Below are 24,460 nucleotides of genomic sequence, written 5' to 3'. Positions count from 1 at the left end.
AAACTACAACTAATTAGATTTACTCTAAGAAAGATAATGTTAGCTGACGTAGATGTTTTATCATCGATGTTACATACCTAATTAGCATCGATGAAGGTATAAAAATGAAATTATGAGTGTTTACGAAAAAAAATATATGATTGAGAGTCCCCTTTAAATACCGCAAGACTTGTTTTACTATAGACAATGCATAGTAGAAAGTTGATGCACATGATAATTTATTGACTACAAATGAAATATCTAGATATGTGAGATATAAGTCATGTAAGGAGCCAAGCACTTGTCGGTATTATGTGTGATTCATAGTAAGGTTGTCATCATATAATTTGAGTGATTCAGTAAAAAGAACTATTGATACTTATAATGTAAGTTATTTAGATTAAAGTTGTCATCACGATCGAAAGATTGACAGTGTAAGGAAGATGATGGCTCTGCATATTACCCATATGTATACGAGGCATCTTATTTGGTCATTTGTTGAAGTTTTTGTTACTTTGATTGTTAATTCTTTTAAATTTTTGACTGACTTAAGTTATGATAATTAGTCATATCATCCTCTTTTCTTTTTTTAGATATGTTTCATGATCAATCAACTTATTATACTGTTCTTCAAATGGCATAAGTGAGTCTCTTGCTAGAATTGCTATTGTAAATTCCTTATATTTATCTCCTAGGCTATTGAGAGTATAGACAATGACTTCTTCATCACTTAGGAGATGATCTATTAAAGTCAAGTAATCTATTATAATTTTTATATTTTACATATAATTAGCATTAGTACTTATCGGCTCAGATTAAGAGTTAGAGTATATGCTGACGTAAATATTCTATCATCAATATTGTTTGCTCAATCAGTGTATGTGAAAGCATGAAGATGAAGTGAAGAGTGTTTATGTAGAAAAAGTTCATGATTGAGAGTGTCTTTAAGAAACCACAAAATATATTTTAGTAGAAACTAATACATAATAGAGGGTCGATACATAAATTATAATAATTTATTAACTAGATTTGAAAATGTAAGAGATAATTACTGTAAGGAACAAAGTACTTATTGATACTATATGAGATCCATAGTAGGGCTATCATCATATAATTTGAGTGATTCAGTGATGGAGAGTAGGGTGGCTACTTCTTTGGCTAAGACCTACAAGGAAGGAGGGCTCATTGAGATCTATAGTTGGAGCGAGGAATGATCTATTATAGATTGCCAGAGGACTGGTCAGATCAGCGAGGTGGATGACTAATCAGATTAGTAATAGAGAGGTGAACAATCATCGAAAGCAGTGGATCAAATCAGCATCAGTAGAGGCAGCAGATCATATCTGCATCGTCGGAGGACTAATCAGCTCTATCATGTAGGTCACGAAAGGGAGATTGTAGCAATCAGGGTGGAGTAGTGATTGAGGAGGGCTCTTGCTTGGGCCCCGAGAGTGGGTCACGAAGGAGGAAGAAAGCCTTTCATGCTTAAAGCAAGAAAACTATGATACTATGTAGAATAAAAATGGTTATGAAGAGAATCAATTTTATTCATTCAGATAATAAGTATTTATTCAAAATTTGAGTTTTTTTCGATCATGCACTTAAATTACTCAATCACATTTAAATCTATAATTGATCCTTAAATCATAGATTGATTGAGGATGTAAGAAATACAAGGATATTATTTCATATTTGCTTCCATCATGATCTTCTATCAATCGATGATAATAAAATTAATTTAACTCGATTTGGATCTATATGCAAAAGGAGTTTTTAAGATACAACCGACAAGCTCTTGGTTGAAATAGGAGGAGACGAGGGTGAATATTATATAACCTCCATATATCAAGGTTTGGTTTGCCTTATATATATATATATATATATATATATATATATATATATATATATATATATATATATATATCTGATTTAACCTATTAAAATATTTTACCGAGTGAAGGAATATTTTTTGAATATTTTATATTCGATAAATGTTGACGTAACCTAATGATGACCGAAGGTCTTGACCACCTTATGCTGACGGGATGGACATGTGTCAAGCCCAGAAGAGAGGTAAATATTTCTCCTAACCGTGTGTCATAGCACATACATCGATGCGCGTACATGTTTGTGTATATTTATATATGTATATGGATGGATAGTGACACCAAAATGTTGAGACAGACCGCATCTCGTGACATTGCCGTGATACAACGTCGATGACAGCTCAGTGGGAGGTGGAGGATAGCAATACGTACAGTGGTTGGATGGTTGTGGTGATGACTCTCACACCATTGTGGCTTACTAGGTTGTCTGAATGCCATTAGGGACAAACCATGCACGTACCCTTATTTCATTCACGTGTCTACTCTACCACCCTAATCATTGGCATGCCCACGCACCAATCCACCCATTCACTTCTCGAGGGGTTTGCCACTACCACTCCATCGTAAGTTACCCAAATCCAAATCCAAGTCCATATTTACATGTTAATATCATATGTTAATAACATGTGATCACATCGGTATTTACATGGTATTCTATCGTCGATATATCCATATTGACATTCTTAGGTTAATATTTTATCTCGGAATAGCACCTCGATTTCAATATATTATTCTAATAATAAACATTGAAATATACTATGATGCCTCCATAAGATCGAACTTCAAGATAATATCTTGCTATTTTAGTGTGCGATACCAAAAAAAGATTAATCATTCAGAACAAATTAATACGAATATATTAGAGATTTGAAGGACACTCTGACACTACCATATAGGATAAAAGAAAATTGTTGTGATAATTATATTGTAGTTTTCCTGACACCATCCAATTTATATCTCCATATGATATGAGAAATGAGAAAACAAAGGTGATAAGAATAGTCACTCTGTTATCTTTTACTATTTATTTGTCCCTTATCAAAATCACACAATAAATTTTCTGACTTAAAACAAAAAAAAGATTATCTATGGAACCTTTCCACCCTTGGAGACTCCAAGTAGCGACTCTATTGGGCTAACCCTAGAAATAATTATTTATTGACAAACATGACATATATTGATCTCAAACTTGTTCATGATGTAAATCTCAAACTTCTCTTCATCAACCATGACAAACATGACGATGTTAATCTCGGTTCTCTGTAACCATCTATAGTCGACTTTTTCGATCATAAAGTTTCCTAAATGAAAAATTAAAATGAGGCACTAATTCCCAATTTTAATGTTCCCAGACAAGTGCTTCAAAGTCACAACAGATTGATCTTAATAAATTAGAGGACAGATAAAATAATCATGTTGTATAAGCAGCTCCGAAGCCATATGGATAAGCAGCCCTGCATTTAACTTCATAAAGAATACGATTGAGATTTAAGCTAATCAAAACCAATTGGAAAAACTCAACTTTCGAAGCTTCACAAGGTTTTCTTCTCCATTTATCTTATTTTTGCTCACTCTTCTCTGTCTATGACAATCCCTTGGGCTCTGACACAAGTTCAAGGCATTAGGCCAGTGTAATAGAATTAGCAGAGACAACAAGAAGGATCAGAATACCTTGTCCATAATCATGAATGAGTTTCCACCACCATGGAATGATTAGAAGCTCATTTCTTCTATCTTCCTTACATAAATCTGAAAAACAAGGTTTGACAAGTATGCAAAGAGATATGCACATCGTGGAAGGCTTCACTCATCTTTAGATTGCCATAAATAATTTTACTAAATTTCTTCTAACAGGAGGTTCATATAGTAACTGGACTCTGTTGCGCCAGAGTTATTGTCAGAAACATCTACATTGATAGTCATTGTAGATGTAAATAGGGAAAACAATTGCATGTTAATTCTATTAACTAAAGAAGGTAGAACTTGATCGACCTTGTGTTGATACTAAAACATTATTTTACATATCAATGCTGTATCTCAGATCTTTTGTTTGTAAGTTTCTATATACTGTAGTTGAGTTTGAGGGTCACATTAACACACTTCAAGAATGTTTGCAGATTAACATATACAGAATCTTACCAAGATTACAGCTCTTGTAGTGGATTTTGATTTCGAGTCAATGACAAATTTATTCAAGATCCAGAACAAAACCTGCATCACCTAAACGTCCGTTTTTATAATGTTTTGTTAAGAAAACCTACAAAGGAAAAATGCATATGATATCTTATATAACTGTGAAAAATTGAAAATGATGAAACTTCTGCAAGCTTCATGCACCTAATCATTCATGAAAATGGTGTTACACTCGAAGCACATCTAAATATGATTACGCAATATGAAAACCAAAGTATTACATTAGACTTCAACATCAACCCTGTAGGAGTGATAATTCTTGCATGTTTTGGCAAAATATAGGAAATATTAGGTTAGTTAACTTGTCGACTAAGTTTACAGAGTCCTAAACTGTAAGGGACCGGAGTTGAACTGTGTCTGAGCTTCAACAATTTCTGAGCAAGGAAGTAGAGATCGAGTTCACAGTTCATGATTCCTAAGGAGAAGACTATGTAAAAGGTGAACAATTTAGGAATGCTGTAAGGTAGACATGATGCTAAAATATGGTAGATAGCATATGACATGCATAAGACATTAGAAGATTAAACAGGATTCACTTACAAGATCCAGTATAAGAGAGGCAAACGGACCCTTTCAAGACTTGATAGGCAGCAAACTTCTCTAGGTTTTTTTGCCTAATATGCTTGCAAGGCCCAAGTTTTATCAGTAGACATTTGCTAATGTAAAACTCACTAGTAACAAACGACTCATATCTAAGAAGCCATGTATGACATGGAAAAATGTACAAGAATATGTCAATAGATATGAGCCAATATAATGCAAGACTTGAAGTAAAGAAATACAATAATGCCAAATTGATACTTCAATAGCAAAATGAAATATACATATGAAGAAACAGAAATATGACAACATTAGGAGCACAACCGTACACTAAGATAGATATCCTCCACATTTACAATCAAAGCACAAGACTAAATTGCAGTCACACAAACAGGTTCCAAGAAACTAATGGGAGACGAAAGATTGACTAATTCCAAAGCAGGAAATGTTATCGAACATCATTAGGTATACAAACAAAACTATGTGCGTTAAACCCACATCAACTGTTTATAAGACAGGATTCTTTCTTGAAACTCCTTGGGGATATAGAGATGAAATCTGTCATATATTTCCATGAGTACAGAGCAATAAGCGTTATAAGAGCAGTTGAGAGTGTAAATATCATCCGCACCACAATATAATGAGCACCGACAAGAACAAAAAAAGGTTCCTCCTTTTCTTTAGGGTAAATGCACTATCAAGGAAGAAATACTAGCAACAAATATCTACAAAAGATTCACAAAGCTATTTTTTTAAGTACTAAAACAAAAAATATCTTGACAAGTTGAATTTCAATCGAAATACCTCGCACAGGATAACAGCCAATAATGAGTAGAATTAGGATCAGGAATTTATGTTCATTACATATATGACCTGACCAACAACATTGTTTGACACTTCTCATGATCAAGAGATCACTCATCAGATCTATTTCAAAGTTGAAAGCATCTTGTCAATCCAGAACCTTTGGTGAAAAAGAACACAACGAAAAAGCAAGCAGTAGCAGAGTATCTGCACCGTCGAACGTTCAAAGTCTCCCTCGCAGCACAGAGGTGCATCTATGGGTCGGTGGCGGCCAAAATTGGTTTTGGAGCAGCAAATGTACCATCAAATGCAAGAAAACATGAAAATAATGCATTCAAGAGTGGAAGAGTTCAATTGCAACAACCAAAGTAACTGCCCGACATGGTTAATCCTTTGACTCATTATGAACAGCAAGCTCCTATACAAGTAGCCAAGCATGCGTTGAACATAAAGATGCCGACAAGATTACGCAGTTAGTTTTGAGCATGGAGGGGAAAAGATGCGTTCTATCTTCGTTTTGCGCATACCTTCAGAGGCAGTGGAGCCAAGACCTTCGGAATCGAACAGACGTCCGTCTCGGAGGGGCCAGGGGAGCAACATCAATCTGCTTGTCGAAATGCCACAACGAGATCAGCAAAAACAATACCCAAAAAATCACTCCGGTAGAATCAACAAGAGAAAGAAGATTGCAAGCGCCAACCAACATTGTGAGAACTCATATGTTGCGTGGCTTTTCTCTGTCCGACGGCTGGTTTGCATAGGTAAAAGGTGATGTTGACGATCGATCCCATTGTCAAAGATTAGTACATGACATGGCCCCGCAGCAATCGATGCTAATACGTCGTCTTCGGGATGCTCGATGGACCAAATTGGCTCGACCACATGGGAACATACATGAATGATGGGAGGCGTCCAACGGATGCATGCGGATGTCTCCTGAGTGGGAATGGTTAATGTGTTTCCACTATTATTGATAATATTAATATAATATAAAAATACTGTAATTGAATCGTCCATAGAAAAAATGAAAAAAAAAATAGGAGAGAATAAGTGACTGAAGGTATTTTATTTATTAGAAAATTAGATATTTTTGAAAGAAAAATAATTTTTTTCTCAAAAATTCGCCCATAATTATTTACTCATCCCACTTAACATCTCATCTTGTTCAACTCTACGACCACGATCGACCCGACCCTCCATTTGGAGAATTAGTGTTGTTCAAAAGAGTTAATTAGTTATTTTTAGGATTTATAATTTTATAGGTTTAAAAAGATAATTTTATAGGATCAAAAATAAGAAAGAGAAAGAAATTTTAAATATTTTATTTTTATATTTTAATATAACTTTTGAAAGTATATAGATCGAAATACTAAATATCATTGATTACAAAGGATAATCTATAATTAGTCATATTTAAAGTGACGATCGTATGTGATGTGATGTGATGTTTAACCTCCCTTCGTACGAAGATTGATATTGAAAAAATTTGTCATGTCATCCATCGACCACCTAAAAGGTTAACTTCTATAAAACATCCTTCTTTAGTTGTTAGTGGTCAAAGAAATATTATTTATTATTTATTATAATTTAATCAATGTGACATATTCATGAATTGGCTTTTTGTCATTTTCGGTGGCATAATAGCCGTGTGACTCTCCACTTTTTCTTAATTTTGGATCGGCTTTCTCTACTTTTTCTTGTTTTTGGCATGAAAATAACATGGTTTAATATAGTTGATAAGACTTCGACGCAAGAAAATGACAACCGGCATTCGTCCCTACTGCTTTGCTGTTGTGGACTTTGATGAGAACACAAGCACAATAATGTGTTGGCAGTGGAGCAGCTTCTGGCTTGACATGGCTACCTACAAGGAAATTCCATGCATTGGGGAAGGCAAGAAAGATATGGTTGACCCCATGTAGATTGCATCACACACCAACTTAAATGATTGATGGCAACTTTTACTTTTGTACTCGGTTAGCTCATATGTCACATAGCTTCATGTGTCAAGGTTCCATATCATAGGCAATCTATTGGTTTTAATTAATGTATTATTTCTTTTAGAACCACTAATCCACTATAACGCTTAAAGAAAAAAGAATAATTGTTGCCTTTTTTATTCCTACAATAAAAAATATAGTAAACGCAACACATGATCAATCGAGTATTTGAAAAAAATATGAATTGACTTATAAGAGTCTGATTAATTATTATTATTAATTTGAGCATCCAAAACCTCACCATTTACTTTTGATATGATTGACATGTGGGTCATTGACTCCCTACTTAAAATATATTAAACAATTATTAAATGGATCGTAAAATCCGGAATTAGATTTAAATATTTTGGATCAGTGATTTAATCTCAATAATTTAATGCATCTAATTTGAATTCCTTCCTAAGGAGATGAACGATAGACTCATCTTTTTGAGTCACATGAAGCCTGTGGATTCACCTTTAGTCACTTTTCCTTCTGAGAGAAAGCAAAAGTTAGGGAAGATGAGGTGATATGTGCTCGAGTCACAGGACGCCTATGGGTTTAACCGTTCAATAAATAAATACACTTTGACTTCCAAGAAAAGAATTACTACGACGAAAATAATAATAATAATAATGTAATTTCAGGGGAGGGGAGTGACAGAAAGCTAATCGTATCTGTTTTCTTGATATTTAGGCAATAAGGTCACTATGATCTTTCCATGTCAAAGATGTGTCACACAATAATAGAGCTGTACTTTTCCCCTCCGGCACTGGTAATTCGTCTGCCGCACCTACGCTGTCATTTGGTGCCATGCAAACCATCCCAACGCTGTAGGTTTACGATGCAGCCATCACGAAAGCAACACCCACTCGGGCACCCCTCCTATATATGTCGACCTAATGATACATGTGGTGGCCTGGCCATCGCACGAACTCTCTGCGCTCCGATGGCTTCCTCTTCCACGGTCTTTGCCTCTGCAGCCTTGGTTCTACTTCTCCTTCTCGGCGGCACCTCTGCGCAGCTATCCACCAGCTTCTATTCCTCGTCGTGCCCCAAGCTGTTTAGCACGGTGAAACCCGTTGTCCGGTCTGCAATCTCGAAAGAGAAGCGGTTGGGTGCATCCGTCCTTCGCCTCTTCTTCCATGACTGCTTTGTTCTTGTAATCCTCCCTTGCCCACACAACATCAGCTGTGTCTCCTTCTTCTTCGCCCGGCATGTCTATGTTTCATGTACGCATGTATATACGTATTCAGGGGTGCGATGGGTCGGTGCTGCTGGATGACACACCCACCTTCACGGGGGAGAAGACCGCTAAGCCAAACAACAACTCCATCAGAGGGTTCGAACTCATAGACCAAATCAAGACTGCGGTGGAGAAGGCGTGCCCGGGGGTGGTGTCGTGTGCGGATATCTTGGCGGTCGCTGCAAGAGATTCAGTAGTCATTGTGGGTAGTGCTGATGTTCTATCTGTATATGTCATTTAGAGTAAGCTTTTAATGGACCGAAGAAGAGCTCGTCTTGCAGCTCGGAGGGCCTAACTGGGATGTGAAGCTGGGGAGGAGGGACTCCAGGAGAGCAAGCTTATCCAAAGCTAACAAGCAGATCCCCTCACCGACCTCATCGCTTAGCAATCTCATCACCAAGTTCTCAGCCAAGGGTCTCTCAACTAAAGACATGGTCGCACTCTCTGGTAAGGATCGAAGCTATGGCAATGCAGAGAACACTTACTTTCGATGCATCATACAAACAACTTGCCAGATTATACGAACACAATAGATTCATCTAACATTACCTGCAGATTATTATATCAATCTACACTCGCTTTTCTGTGCCATCAGCAGTGCAAGAGGTGATCGTGTCAAATTAAGGGTGCCCCTTATTACAAAGACATGAGTTGTCACCTTGCGATTGGCACATGAAAAGCGATAAAGTGATGGAACCATTCAACTTCAATTCATGAAGAAAAAGACGGGAATCTGCTGCCAAAGCACGAAATGGTTCGACTACTGTTCAGGAAGAAAAAGACAAGAATCATAGATTAGCATCGACCAACTTTTTATCATTCGGTTCTCTTTGAATCTAAAGAATGACCAGTGGTAAGTATTGGAGACCGGAAACGCCACAACCCCAGGAGTAGAACTTAGAAACATAGATTATTAGTAGGGTTGGATCTAAGCTATGAGATTGGTAATATAATTTACGACAAACTAATGTGGATTTATGAATTCAAAAGAAGAAGAAGAAGAAAAACATCGTACTGATAGAATTGTGCTTCATAAAATCATCTTACTCATAGGAAGGATATAAATTATGGAGGAGAGAGGTAAGTTCTTAGGTTGTGTTAGCTTCTGCTGTCTTATCTAGTGGAGGCCAGGGGGTGTGTCGGCAGGGCTCGCCCGGTCCTACACTCGTGACTGTTGTCATCTTTCTGTTGCCGGGCAAAGGCATGTGCTCCCACAACCATAAAAGAAACGCCAATGGCTTAAAGACCAATTAGAATCCTTAACGACTTAGTTATTGAAACAAATAGCAGAGATTATTAATGCGAGGGCTGTTGTTCTTGTTCTTCTTCTTCTTCTACGTTCCCAGGTTCTCACACCATTGGGCTAGCAAGGTGCACGTCCTTCCGGGGACACATCTACAACGACACCAACATCGACTCCTCTTTTGCCAAGAAGAGGCAGGCGAACTGCCCTAGCGCCTCCGGCTCCGGGGACAACAACCTGGCGCCGCTGGACCTGCAGACCCCCACCGCCTTCGACAACAACTACTACAAGAACCTCGTCCCCTTCAAGGGCCTTCTGCACTCGGATCAGCAGCTGTACAACGTCAGTGACACCACCGACTCCCTGGTGAAGGCCTACAGCAGCAGCACCGGCACCTTCTTCTCAGACTTCGTGTCGGGAATGATCAAGATGGGCGACATCAAGCCCCTCACAGGCTCCAACGGCGAGATCAGGAAGAACTGCAGGAAGATCAATTAACGAACCCTCTTCAGAGCATCGGATCAAGGCTTCAATTCCTGCAAGGTAATCGTACGTAGGGGACCTGCCCAACAGTTTGGGGACGCAGAGTTCTTACGCTTTCTTTGGCTCCTACCGAATGTGCTCATTGCCGTATTGTATGCATTAAAAGCATGTACTGTCGCTTGGTGTCTTCTGTCCGCAGCTTAATAGTTGAGATAATAAATGAATATTAAATCCTATCCTTCTCATTGTCTACTTCTTGATTGAGGTCAATTGTTTAGATCAATATTTCACAGTTATCGTTCTTGGGTTTAGTATCTATCGGAAATCACTTGATCCGGCAAGATGAACGAGGAGAAATTTGTAGTCACCCAGTCAGAACTACGTTGAAAGTGGAAGGTGAGATCACGCTGGTTAACGCAAGGGATACAAATTTCGTCGAACTACCAATCTATAGCTTGTGGAGGCACCCCAAATAGGAAAACCAATTAGATATAAAGAAAATAAGGTAAAAGGTGATCAAATGTTGAGATGGCCGAGTTGGTCTAAGGCGCCAGATTAAGGTTCTGGTCCGAAAGGGCGTGGGTTCAAATCCCACTCTCAACAATAAGTTCTTCTTGTCGATGTGAAGGAGTAATTAGATACTCACATGCTCCCAGTTGACTGGAATTAAATACAAGGTAAGCTGTAGCTACTTTCGGTTCTTTGGCATTGAAAGAGCCACCTAAATTCCAGACCCATTTGGGTCATCGACTCATCGACCATATAGCAGCAGCAGGTCGAATGTTTCCAGTTTCTTAAATTGTTTGAAGTCACGGGATCAGATAAGGCATGACCGATGCATTTTGAGACACATTTCTATCGTTTTCATCCACACGGTTATCTTCCGAAGTCATATTATGATACACCATTTGATGAGAAGAAACAGAAACACATGTGAAAGCAACCATCAAACTGGACTGGCCGATGCTGATCACCATCCTGTCAAGTATGTGGAGTAACGAAGAGCAGAGGAGGAGAGCAACTTTCCAGGGAAACACTGTAACTCTTTAAGCAGATCCTTTTCCGTGCTTCCGGACCAGTGTTTTCTTGTGATCACGGCATCGACGGAATAGGCTGATGCGTGGGATCCGCTGTACCGGAAAGCAAAGCATGGATCTCTTTGATCCGCCATCCGAGTCGTCGTCGTCCCCTCCGGAGGAGAAGGAAGACCGCTGCAGAGAATTCGAGGAGCTTAATCGAGTGAAGGGGGAGGGCGTTAACGAGGGCGAGAAGGGCAACGGCGAACGCGGCATGCATGGCTTCCTTAGAATAAGCCTGCGGAATAAGGTGGCTAGGACGCTGAACCTCGACGCCCTTCTCCTCTTCTTCTTGGTGGCCATGATCTTCCTGGGGTGGTGGAAGTGGGAGGGCGGCGGGGTGAGGGGAGGGAGTCCTGCGGCGGCTACGGTGGCCTTGGGCGTCCCCGGCTGGGACTCCCACACGAAGGGCACCGAGCCGGACGACACGCCATAGTAGACCCTGAAGGAAGGGGTGGCCGACAGGGAGCTTTCCTTGGAGAGGAGCCTGGCGTAGAAGTTGCCCTCCTGCTTGATGCGGAGAGGGCTGAGGGGCCGATCCGAGCTTTTGGCGAGCATGTCGCGACCTCGCTTCGACGTCAATTGTGGTGCAGCCATACCGTGCGACCAGACCAACTTAACGAGTAGGAAGCCCCGGCACAAATATTAATGCACCGAGTTGTGAGCCGCGCAACCTAACTTTCCACATATTGATAAGCTCCACTGCACATGCTGCTGCTCCACGACAGTCTCTCCACAGAGAGAGAGAGAGAGAGAGAGAGAGAGAGAGAGAGATGTATATATGTATATACTATATGCAAATGAAGCACTGCTGGATGATGATGACCTACGAACTTCTCACCCGTACAGCCAAATTGGACGACGGCCGCGTGCATTTACTTGGAGTGGTTGTTCTCAGGACAACGACGGCAGCGTGCGACCGACTCGGGTGGTCCGGTGAGGATAACGCCTATGTCGTAATTGGAGGAGTTAATCAGCCATTAATAACCATTTTCTCCAACACAAGTAGATTAATCTCATGAATTCTGGAAAGAAACGCAGTGAATGTTCTTTTTTGGAAAGAACAGAGCCCATATGACACCACGTCGATGTGTACGACATATTCCTGAAGAAAAGGATTGCTAGGATTACGAAAGGATGTCTACTGCAAGCATCGGTGCGACAGGAATAAAATGGGTTGGTTGAATGACATGGACGGAGATAAGCCATGTATTATATCACATTTCATCTGCCTGGAAATATATCTGTGGCATGTTTTATCTCCTTGGAGTTGTGGACTGGCGTTCGCGCTGCCAAGACTCCTTAAGACACTATCTAATATCGAGGAAGCTTTGGACGACCGGTAAATGGAGGAATTGGTGGATACGGCAACCATAGAACTGTGGCCGGAAAAGGAGCTCTCTTATCCTAACTGGGGACTGACACCCGCTCTGTTTTTCCATGCGTCGAGATCCACTGCCAAATCCTCTCACGACTTGGCAAACCCACTTGTTAGGTTGATGATAGCATCCGGGTGGAACCCGGCAATTGCAAAAGGGTGAGAGACGATGATGAAGCACATATAAGCGAAGGGTGTTGAAACGGGTTCCAACGGAACTCTTAGGGCCCAACCCAATCGAATTTATTTTTTATTTGATTTAATTAAAGGAAAGTAGTTTTTGAGATTTTTTAGGCTGGCTATAATCGTTTAATAGTTTAAGATAATGAATTCGATCGAATTGATTTTTTTTTTAATTAAGATTGATTCGGTTCAGCTCAAATTATTAACCGAAATAAAGAAGAGTATATTTAATCGAACTCATTTATAGTCTTTAAAATCAAATCAATTATAAACTAGTTTTGATAGGGAATATTTCGTCATCGCCCACATATCAACAATTAGTGGCCATCGAGGAGTCGACATGGAACATGTACCCAACATGTGTTCGAAGAAAGCGTAACCAACTTGGGGAATGATGCATAACTAACTTCGTACCACTTAAATCATATTAGTCGACGTCGCACGATAGGAGATCGGACAAATCGACCTACGTTGTTAAGAGCACACAGACCAATCGCTCACACGATTCAAAGTATTGACGATTATTAATGATCTAAGTACAATTGAGCCATCCCCACATGTATAAATACCGATCTCCTGGTCTAAAAAGGATGATCAAACCTGTTACATGAAAGACTCACTCAGTAACTTAACAATCCAAAGGGTTGAGTTAAGAATCTCCCTCCTGATATCAATCTGTTGTGTAGGATTGTAGCATGGACGAAACCGATCAAGTTCCACCTCAAGTCAATAACGAGGGTACAATAGAATCCCGAAAACCAACCCTCTAACCCGATCTCGTCCCGTCAACCTCTTAGTCCCAAGAATCCACACATGGATGACTTTATACTTTTAAGACAGACCAAGCCATACCGACTATGAACGTGGAGGGCATAAGGTTACACACAAAGTTTGATTTTGATTCAACTTTAATTCGGTTTGATCTGTCAAATGGATTTGAAGATTCTACATGTACCAGTGCAGTACAAGAATGAGACCTAAACTATGAACATGGTGGGCTACTCTTGCACTTTTGCCGTGGAAAATATTGCAATTTGGGCCCAACCCAACTCATATCAGTGGCCGGAATAACTTGTTCCTTCCCCTCTTCGGAAGGTGATACATTCATAGTTTTCTTCAATAGGAGAAGAACGAATGAATCATTGGCTACTCAGGTTAGTCGATTGGACAATTATTTCAGTTAATTCGAGCTATAAAAGCCAAGCTATAGGAAGAAATAAATCAGTCAGCATTGTGGCCACTGATCATTGTATACATGACACGATGATTGTAATCTGTGCTACATAGTTTATCTTGGTTGGAAGACCAAATCACAAACAGTTGGCCGAGAAGAAATCGTACCTCCACTACGTAGTTGCACCATCCAAAGACAAGACAGGCAGAACTCGACGCAGTGATACACGACAGCGGCAACGCAGAGCCCGCACCTCTCTCTCTCTAGATTTCCCCCACATATGGCCTTCTCAGTGTTTCTGGAAAAACGATTGCTTCTTCTGAGGTCGAGGAATGGGGCTACACAGTGCAGCTTTTAGACGCTAGCTGCACCCCTCCCCGCTGGTGTCAAGCCTCGCCACACATGCCTCTGTGGCTTCCTTCATTATTGCTGCAGTCGCCTCGGAGCTTTCCTACACATCAATCTATCGCCTGACTCCAGTGTTTTGGAATTTGGACTGTCATTAGCGTTGCAATCCGGACACATCGACTGCATGCTAACATACCAACGAAGGCGGCAGGACTTGCTTGCATGGAAATGACGAAACATGGAGCAGACAGGTAAATCGAGAATCACATGGCATGAGTAGTTTAAAAAGGGATGGATCGAATCTGTGTTGCGGGCTCTGCTTCGGCTTATAGTAAGGTTGCTCGGTTGCGGGAGAAGACTGTGTACATCCGACCGCATCCGGTTGTTTCTTTCCCACCTTTATATGGAGTTGATTAGAATGAACAGAGGACAACACCCTGTTTGCTTAGATAACAAGGCTCAGCACGAATCTGGGCTGTGGATTGCCGACGAGGAAGCTTAGCGTCGTATTAAATGGTGGAGAGAGCATGAGGAAGACCCATCCATGGTTGGTGGACGAACATTTATGTACCGTACCATCCGACAAGTCGTAGAAACAAAGAAGAAAGATAAAAGAAACATGCATGGTTGCTTGGTGATCAATCTAACACGAACACATTAGTAAATTGCTCTTCATGTCTCACCTGTGAATTAAGGGAGCCCAAACCATCTCATCCTTCATCCTTGCGTTCCTTCTTTCTTTTTCTTTTAAGCTCTTCTACAATCTGGACCCCGCTGTGGGCTAAAGACACACCTCAGGTCTCTTTCTCATCCCACCACCACCACCACCACCCTCTTCTCCTCCTTATTTATCTTCTCCCTCCCTCCCATCCTCCCCTCCAAATCAAGAACTGCCTCATACACACACCAAGGATAACGAGTCTAGCCTTTCCCTTTCATCTTCTTGGAATCATCCTGTGTGTGGTCACTGTAGCTTTTGTGTTGGAAGGCTCTTGTGTGCATGTCTTCTATATTGGGTATCTCAGTCTTAGCTTTTGTGTGGCCGTTGTAGGTACTTTGGGAGCTTTGAGGTCACCACAGCGTTATGATGTTTCTAATTAGCTCTTCTGTTTCTTGTTTGTGGCCGGTTGAGACTGAGATGAGAAGAAAGCACTGAGAGCACAGAGTTTCCCCAGATAAGTTCTTTTGTGTTTCTGATGATCTAGAGTTGCTCGGATATCTTTCTTGTTTCGAGGTTTCAGTAGCATATTTCCTTCTCTCTGTCCTTGCCATGATACAGTAGCGTAGATCTAGGCTACTGCGAAGTAGTAAGCCTCTCTTCTTCTTCGTCGTCTTCTTGGTGGTCGAATTAGGATTCTGGGTGATGGGGAACTACAGGTTTAAGCTATCTGACATGATGCCGAATGCTTGGTTCTACAAGCTCAAAGACATGAGTCACAGAGCCAACAAGAACCGCAGCACGCCGCACCCCACGGGGAAAGGCCAGCCTTCAAGAGCAGCAACAAGCGCTACGCCGAAGCCATTCCCGCCACCACAGACTAAGCTCCTCCCCTATAGAGCTTCTTGCTACTACTCCAGCAGAACGGAAGCGGAGAGGTTTTCCTTCTCTCCAACTCGCACCAAGGCCTTGGACACCAATTTCCCCGTGGAACCACCACGGAAGTCCAAGAAGAGAAGCAGGAAGAAGCCCATCCGAGCTCCCACCAAGCCTAAGTTGGTCACCTCCTCTGTCTCCGCTGGCTGTAGCTGCAGAGCTTGGAAGACCGAGTCCGTTCCCGACTTCCCTGAAGTGGAGAGCCCGTTGCGTCAACGCGACTACTATATCGACGGCGAGGATCTCGAATTCCAAAAGAGCAACTTCGACGACGACTACGGATTCCAGTGTAATGACCTGCCCTCCCGGTCGAACTCCTGTAGCTGCAGATTTATATCCTCTCCGACCGATATCATCATCGATATGGATACCAAGACCTCGATCACTCCAAAACCGGAGAAGCTCGATGAGTTCGACTCGGTCTCAGAGCTCAGACTCCCTCCAATCATCACCAAGCCAGCAACGAAAGAACCGAAAGCAGTCAAATTCGAGGACAAAGATGTGGAGGACAAGAAGCAATCCATGAAGCCCTCTCCCGGATTTCATCGTCTACGAATGCGAACCAACTCGCCACGGCTTTCAAGCAAGAAAGTTCAGGCTCACCGCAGCAGGAGGTGCACTGGGTCGACCACGACATCGGCCACCGCAATGCAGAAGAGGAAGGGCTTATCGGAGAGCTTCGCGGTGGTGAAGTCGTCGTCCAACCCTCACAGGGACTTCAAGGACTCTATGCTGGAGATGATAGTCGAGAACAACATCCGGGCATCGAAAGATCTGGAGGAACTGCTTGCTTGTTACCTGTCGCTGAACTCCAGGGAGTACCACGATGTCATCGTGAAGGTGTTCGAACAAATATGGTTTGATCTCACTAACATTAAGCTGTAGAACATTTCGTATGAGTCTATAATGTTAGAGCTATAAGCTATCTCGAACGTCACATGCACATGTCTGGATTAGAGTTCCAACCCTCTCATTAAGGATTCCACTTTGGCAGACGACCGAATGGTGGTATCAAAGGATCTAATTTTGGAACACCAATTAAAGCACTTGCTGAATTCTCTGTCAAAACCAAGCCAAAATTCTTGGCTGCACAACCTACAGCTTGATGCCGAAGGTCTCTAATTTAGTGCGAGACATGTATCTTTGTGAAAGAAGGAATTCCCAGTGTAAATGTCGAAGCAACAAGGTTTCAGCTAGCAGGTTACGATTGCGATCTCCATGGCCAAGTCTTGTTATTAGAAAATTGTAGCAAAGAAGAAGAAGAAGAAATCTCTTGTGAATCCGAACTGTGCCATGCCCTCCTCTACTCAGGCAAAAAAGTACAATGAGAGGGTTCGATTGAGTTAACAGCATTGACTGACGCTGCCAATGACTGCTCATCTCAAACAGGGCAGGGAAGGCCCTTTTAACCGCACAAAGAGTCTCTCAATGACTAGGCTTCCGCTCTGTCTCACCTATCCAAGGTCACCACATGAAACAAAGCTTCCCCGTCTTCACGGGCATCACCAGTATACGTTTCTCACTAGGAGAACCTAAGGACAGCATTCAACGTGATAGAAACACCCCCTCATGCAAGAGAGAGAGAGAGAGAGAGAGAGAGAGAGAGAGAGCTGACAGATTCTGGCATGAACCCCAACTGAATCGACCGAGGGAGTCATAAATGCACCAACCCCGTAGCTGGTGTTGCTTCTGCACTCAGATTCACCCAGGAAACAGATGTGCAGGCCTTGGTGAAGAAGGGTAACACAGGACGCGAGAAAAAGGAGAAGACAGCCTCTGTAACTTTCGAAACCATCAATTTCCAGAACCATGCAAACAGAGAAACGTTCGAGTTAATGTGACCTGCCAAGTCAATTTACCCACAAGCATTCAATATGCTTTGGCTTCTTAATTGCACCCCACCTGCAGTTCCTTCTACGATTTCATCAGGTGTATAGCCTTTGAGACATCAAATCAAAAGATAGAATATCTGAGATTCTAAACAGAAATGAAAGACCGGCTTTAATACCATCATCCTCACCAACTCAAGCAAACAGTCGAGAGTAAATTGAGGATTTGACTTCTCAGAAACACCAGCTTCGCCCCATACGCCTACTTGGTGGCAATCTTATAGAACTGTCGACGAAGGTTCCGAAGAAACTTGAGCGGAATAAAAAAGGGGAAACTGGTTGGCAACTAGCACTTGCTTCTCTGCCTTTGATTCCTTTCCTCTTTATCTTACCCGGAGGACATTCTGACTGATTTTGTTTCTTCCGTACTCCGGTGTCGTGCTCCCCATGTGTTCTCCACAGCCAACATGGGATCAGATCCTTACCAGGATTCTTGCTTTGCCTCTGTCTTTGTTTCACAGGGATGAAATAGTTGGTGATGAAGTCTGCTACATTGTTCTTGGACACCATCAGATCCACCGACTTGGGCAGAGTGCTCGGTGTAGTTATCAATCGATTTATGCGCATACGACATGCAGATCGAGCGTCCCAATCTACTTCCTGAGATTAACCCGTGCAACTTTGGCCTCCGTTTATTTCCACCGCATGAATGAGGTCACGTAAACGGGGAATTGAGGCACGTCCGGGGACGGACGGGCGTCTACCACGGAAGGGGGTATATGGACCCCCCAAATCCCACTCACTTGTGATTGCCGGGCTATCTTTTCTGCACCCGGTCTCGATCGACCGGAGGAAAACCTTTTCATCTTTCATCCTGCAAACAGTTGGTGGATGCCTCTCGACATCCGGAGCTACACATTCACATGGGAAACAGTGAGTCATACCGACGACGGAAAGAGACAGAGCGCGCGAGATGCGAGTCACGGAAATAAGTGAACGAGGAGAAGGAAAAGATGTTTATGTAGGGCGAGCAGTGTCGATGGGGAGCCCACCGTCCATGCAATGTACACAAGGAGGGGAAGAAGCTGGGACCGTCCCCTGTTCCGCCACCACCTCCCTCCCCCCCAGTCTATCAATTACTCGTCGTTTCTCGCCCCCCCATCCCTCCCTCGTGATGTCAATCTGTCTGCGAGAGGGTCGCCGGTCATTTCTGGGTCAAATTAGTTAGAGCACTGCAAAACCATCTGTCTACTCATCTCCATCGCAGCTAAAAAGAGGTCGGAGCAAGCAATCATTGGCGATGACGAAGCCAAAGCAAGCGAGGGGGAAGGCGAAGAGTGGCCGGCCGGCCCATCCACCTGTCCATCCTTTGCCCGACACGAGAAGATTGCAAATATTATGAGCGTACGTCATGGGAAAAAGGAAAACCATGGAAATAATCCAATGAGAAGAATAGATAGATTCTTTCGGTTCCCTCCCTCTCTCTCTCTCTCTCTCTCTCTTTTCGGCCGGTCCACCGAGTCATAACTTCGATCTCGGAGATGGGCGGTAGTCGGGTTGAGTCAAAATGACACGAACGTGGCCTAATTGTGGCCTCAAGTTCTCGACCACTGTACCGACGGGCCAATCGATCCCTACTTCGATTTGACCCATTTAATTCAGTTTTTTTATTGGATGTATTGACTTGCTAACTCCACAGAAACAGCAGTGGGGAGGGGCCATCGTCAGATCACCATCAAACGACGGAGGATGAGGACGAGAGCGACGCGTGGTTCCAGGACTCGTGCAGGGATGAAACGGGAGACATTCCTGCGTAGATGCAGGTGGAGACCATATCTGATAGCACCCTCAATTATATTGTGTATTGCATTATCTCAACACCGGCATCGCCGCATCGACCGCGGCTTCCTCGTGCGTCGGGTTGCTTCGCTCCCTCAGGCGATGAACACGTAGCTCTTCCTTCCTAATCCTCTAATAATTGAAGACATCCTGAAGCATGAAGAGATAGCTGGTGACAGGGACTTCGATGAACGCGTCGTCGGCTCTACCGTGTCCTATTTGTCCTGTACGATCCATCCACTGGCAGCCTCATCCATTATCACTCAAATATTTCACGCAAATCGCACGAAACACTGATATATCTGCGTAAAATAGCTTATGTTTGGATTCACAATTCAATACCTCATTAATGGACCGGTGCATCGGATGGGGTCTCAGCGAGCATATAGATCTGTGGGGACTAACTCATGAGTTAGCATACCTGAAATCATGATTTTGTGATGTTTAGAGGGTGGACCATGTCGTATGTACATCAACATATTTCCAGCTCTGTCGTTTTGCCGGCCATGGTGAATGAGATGTGGAGAGGAAGAGGGGAGGGACGTCGATGTACTACTCCATACGTGCTTTCTTCATGCAGGACCAGAAAACGAATGCAATTTCGACGCACATTTTTATGATTCGGAACGCCTTTGGACACGAGAGTGACATGGTTTAACCTCGTTCTCCTTTCCCACGCATGATCGCCTGTGTGTCTCCACACATGCACGTAAACTCACACCGAAAGGAGAGAAAACACTGCCATTCCATCGATCAATCAGGTGAAGAAAAACTGGTTCATAGATCAAGTTCGGGTCGTATACAGAAGGTTCCCTGTTACTAAAAATGGTCCCAGAGAGTGTGTTAATGGTCCCGGTCGATGAGGCCTGAGTTCACTTTCATCCCTATGTTTTCATGATGAAGAGGGGGAGGACGATAGTCCCCCATAACAAAATTAACACCGTCCAACTCGATATATCTGTCTATACAGTAATATGGTTCGATCCATTTTTCAAGTTAAATCCATTACAGTGTGCAGAGATATATACATGTATAGAGAGAGAGAGAGAGAGAGAGAGAGAGAAGAAATTAGGTGCGACTTGATGGAGCCATGTACCGATGTGGTGGTCCAAGAAAGATGAGGGGGAAGGCAGTTGGCTTTCAGAGAAATTATTAGAGGTAGTCTCAGAAAATTTATCAAAGGTAATTTTGGTAACCCGATAAAGACAATAAAGCGGAAAAAATAAAACGGTTCGATCAATTAACTTTGACCTATATCCACGGACGAAAGAGGAGCAAATCACTACTATAAAAGAGATTATTACAAATGTCTTAGGAAGATGTTCTAGGTCATAAAACACCCGAAAATGCTAAATAAGAAAAACCTCAACTATAAGCCCAAACTATTGAACTGAGTATGGACTTAAACCCAAAGCAAATACATAGATTTTTCTTGGGGTGCCACTTGTGGTACATCTGACTTCAAAGCCCAAGCCCTTATTTATAGTTTCAATAGGAGATAACAAGCCTGGTTTTCCCGATGTGGGACTATGAGACTTGCCAAACTAACAAATCTCTACCTTGGTATGTCCCAACAAAACTTGCTCCACCTTCTTCATAAAAGCCCCAATGGGCAATCACCAACAATGAACACCAACCAAGTCCAAGCACTGCTTGAACTTATAAACCGGAAGAGGCTTCGTAAGCATATCAGCAGGATTGTCCTTTGTATGAATTTTCTGAACAAGGACTTTCCCCTCAGCAATGGTATCCCATTTGCATCCAACAATTTTCTTATCCGAAGATGACTTCACAAGATCCCCAGTTCTATTCCAATGAAGAGATTCTATTTCTTCATTCATCGCAATCAACCACTTAGCGAAATTATCATAAGAAACTGCATCTGAGTAGGTAGTAGGCTTACCAACTTCTCTTGTTTCTTTTGCAACAGACAAAGCATATGCAACCAAATTTGCATATCTTTGTGGTGGTCGAATATCTCTTCGTGGTCTATCCTTGGCTATGGAATATTGCCCTTTCTCTGGATCATCTACTTCAGTAGACTCGGGACCATCTGCTAGCATTCTTTGAGTAGAAGAGTTCGACTGAAAAGAATCAGACCTACCAATCTCAAGCTCCACTTGCTTATGTGGACTATCATTTGTACAACTAGTAGATTCCTTTTTAGAAGATAACATAGATAATTCATCAAAAGTAACATCTCTACTTATTACAAATTTTGGGGATTTGTGATCAGAACACCATAATTTGTATCCTTTCACCCCATAAGCATACCCAAGGAAAATGCATTTTTTAGCTCGAGACTCTAATTTTCCTTCATTTATATGTATGTATGTTGGACACCCAAAAATTTTTAAATCAGAGTAATTAGCAGGAGTATCTGACCAAACTTCATCCGGAGTTTTAAAGTTAAGTGCTGCAGAAGGAGCGCGGTTGACAACGTAACATGTCATATTAATCGCCTCTGCCCAAAAGTCCTTTGTCAACCCTGTATTTGAGATCATACACCTTGCTCTCTCCAAGAGTGTTCTGTTCATACATTCGGCCACACCATTTTGCTGAGGCGTCATCCTAACAGTGCGATGCCGAACGATTCCTTCATTTTTGCAAAATTCATTAAAGTCATCTTTACAAAATTTCATGCCATTATCTGTTCGAAGTCGCTTAATCTGTTTACCTGTTTGCTTCTCAATCAAAGCCTTCCATTGTTTAAATATTAGAAAAATATCATTTTTATGCTTCAAAAAATAAACCCAAACTTTCATGGAATAATCATCAATCGAAGTCAACATATACCTGGCACCACCCTTAGACTGAACATGAGCTGGACCCCAAAGGTCTGAATGAATATAGTAAAGAGTACCTTTTGTTTTGTGAACTGTCGGAGAATTGAAGCTGACTCTTTTCTGCTTTCCAAAAATGCAGTGTTCATAAAAATCCAGTGGCCTAGTACTCTGTCCGCAAAGTAGACCCATTTTGCTCAATATACTCAAACCTTTTTCGCTTATATGATCCAAACGCATATGCCATAATTTGGTGATGTCAGAATCAGACAATGATGATGACGAGACTGCAACTGATCCTGTGACAGTAGTTCCCTGCAAAATATATAAGCTACCAGACCTACAAGCTTTCGTAACAACAATGACATTTCTAGAAACTTTCATAACTCCACATTCAGTTGTGTATTTACACCCAAGGGCCTCTAGGGTGCCTAAAGAGATGAGATTCTTTTTTAAATCATGAACATATATAACATTAGTGAGCGTCCTTACAATACTATCATGCATTTTAATTCGGATTGTTCCTCTACCAACAACATCACATGCTGCATTATTGTCCATCAAAATAATTCCACCATTACAAGATTCATATGTGGAAAACAAATCTTTATTAGGACACATGTGATAATAACAACCAGAATCTAAAATTCATTCATTTTTAGACATCGTCTTGTTATCAATAGCAGAGAAAATATTTCCAACATTCTCATCAGCCGCTACACTAGCTTCAGCAGATTCAATAGTTTTCTCAACAAAATTTTCCTTTTGCTTTAATTTATTTTTCAATTTAAAGCAATCAGATTTAATGTGCCTTATTTTATGACAATATCTGCACTCCAAATTTCTATGTCTGGATTTAGATCTAAATTTAGATCTACTACTATCAAATTTCCTTTTATCTGTTCTCCCCCTAACAATCAGACCTTCAGCCTGATTCTCTCTACTTTCCCAGTGATATCTCTATCTATCTGCTCCTTAGATTTTAGTGCAGATTTAATTTCCTGATACGAAATTGTTTCTTTTCCATAAATCATAGTATCACGGAAATGCTTAAAAGATTGGGGAAGAGAACACAAAAGTAACAGGGCCTTATCCTCATCATCAATTTTTGTATCTATATTCTCCAAATCCATAACCAAAGAATCAAACTTATCAAGATGTAAGAGTATAGATGTACATTCAGTCATTCGAAGCATATACAAACTCTACTTTAAGTAGAGACGATTCTCTAGTGTCCTCTTCATATACAAGGCTTTTAAGCTTGTCCCACATGCTCTTAGCCGTAGTCTCCGTAGCTACCTCCCGTAAAACCTCATCAGAGAGATTTAAAATAATGCTAGATCGGGTCTTCTTATCCATACCCGCAAGATCTTCCTTTGACGTACCATCTGGAATGTTTTCAGCCCCTTGTAGTGTCAAATCAACTCCGTCTTGAATCAGAATGGCCTCTATCTTAAGTTGCCACATGCCGAAGTTGACATTTCTGTCGAATTTCTCGATAACGATGTTTGATATTGTCATTGTTGCCAAAAGATCCCAAAACCAGGCTCTGATACTAGTTTGTTAGAGCTAGCCCTAGGAAATTTACCAAAGGGTAATTTTGGCAACCCGACAAAGACAATAAAGTGGAAAAAATAAAAGCGACAAGAACACCAGATTTACGTGGTTCGGTCAATTAACTTTGACCTATATCCACGGACGAAAGAGGAGCAAATCACTACTATAAAAGAGATTATTACAAATGCCTTAGGAAGATTTTTCTAGGCCATAAAACATCCGAAAATACTAAACAAGAAAAACTTCAACTATAAGCCCAAATTATTGTGGATAACAAGCCCAAAGTATGTACTTAAACCCAAAATAAACACTTAGATTTTTCTTGTGGATAACAAGCCTGATTTTT

The 24,460-nt window shown here is 41.5% G+C and overlaps 2 protein-coding genes, 1 long non-coding RNA gene and 1 other non-coding gene across 4 annotated transcripts; 3 read left to right on the top strand and 1 right to left on the bottom strand.

The window, feature by feature from the left end:
• Positions 1-3,128: 3,128 nt before the first annotated feature.
• LOC135597696 (uncharacterized) lies at positions 3,129-6,100 on the bottom strand. The gene is made up of 3 exons (XR_010481373.1): positions 5,930-6,100; positions 3,537-5,656; positions 3,129-3,467 (listed from the first exon to the last, which is right to left on the bottom strand). It is a non-coding gene; the product is annotated as an uncharacterized LOC135597696 (long non-coding RNA).
• Positions 6,101-8,290: 2,190 nt separating this feature from the next.
• Positions 8,291-10,598, top strand: LOC135597695 (peroxidase 4-like). The gene is made up of 4 exons (XM_065091029.1): positions 8,291-8,543; positions 8,638-8,829; positions 8,909-9,074; positions 9,974-10,598. Exons 1-4 carry the CDS (start codon positions 8,331-8,333, stop codon positions 10,366-10,368), a joined length of 966 nt encoding a protein of 321 aa, XP_064947101.1. The 5' UTR covers positions 8,291-8,330; the 3' UTR covers positions 10,369-10,598.
• A 277-nt stretch (positions 10,599-10,875) lies between these two features.
• On the top strand, positions 10,876-10,956 carry TRNAL-AAG (transfer RNA leucine (anticodon AAG)). Its single transcript has one exon. It is a non-coding gene; the product is annotated as a tRNA-Leu (tRNA).
• A 4,443-nt stretch (positions 10,957-15,399) lies between these two features.
• On the top strand, positions 15,400-17,038 carry LOC135597694 (transcription repressor OFP2-like). Its single transcript, XM_065091028.1, has one exon. The coding sequence runs from the start codon at positions 15,876-15,878 to the stop codon at positions 16,989-16,991; it is 1,116 nt and encodes a 371-aa protein (XP_064947100.1). The 5' UTR covers positions 15,400-15,875; the 3' UTR covers positions 16,992-17,038.
• The last annotated feature ends 7,422 nt before the right edge of the window (positions 17,039-24,460 follow it).

This window comes from Musa acuminata, chromosome BXJ1-11, assembly GCF_036884655.1.
Source record: "Musa acuminata AAA Group cultivar baxijiao chromosome BXJ1-11, Cavendish_Baxijiao_AAA, whole genome shotgun sequence".
Classification (NCBI taxonomy): Eukaryota; Viridiplantae; Streptophyta; class Magnoliopsida; order Zingiberales; family Musaceae; genus Musa; species Musa acuminata.
The sequence above is the reverse complement of the archived record's forward strand: the minus strand, read 5'-3'. Positions and strand labels throughout refer to the sequence as shown.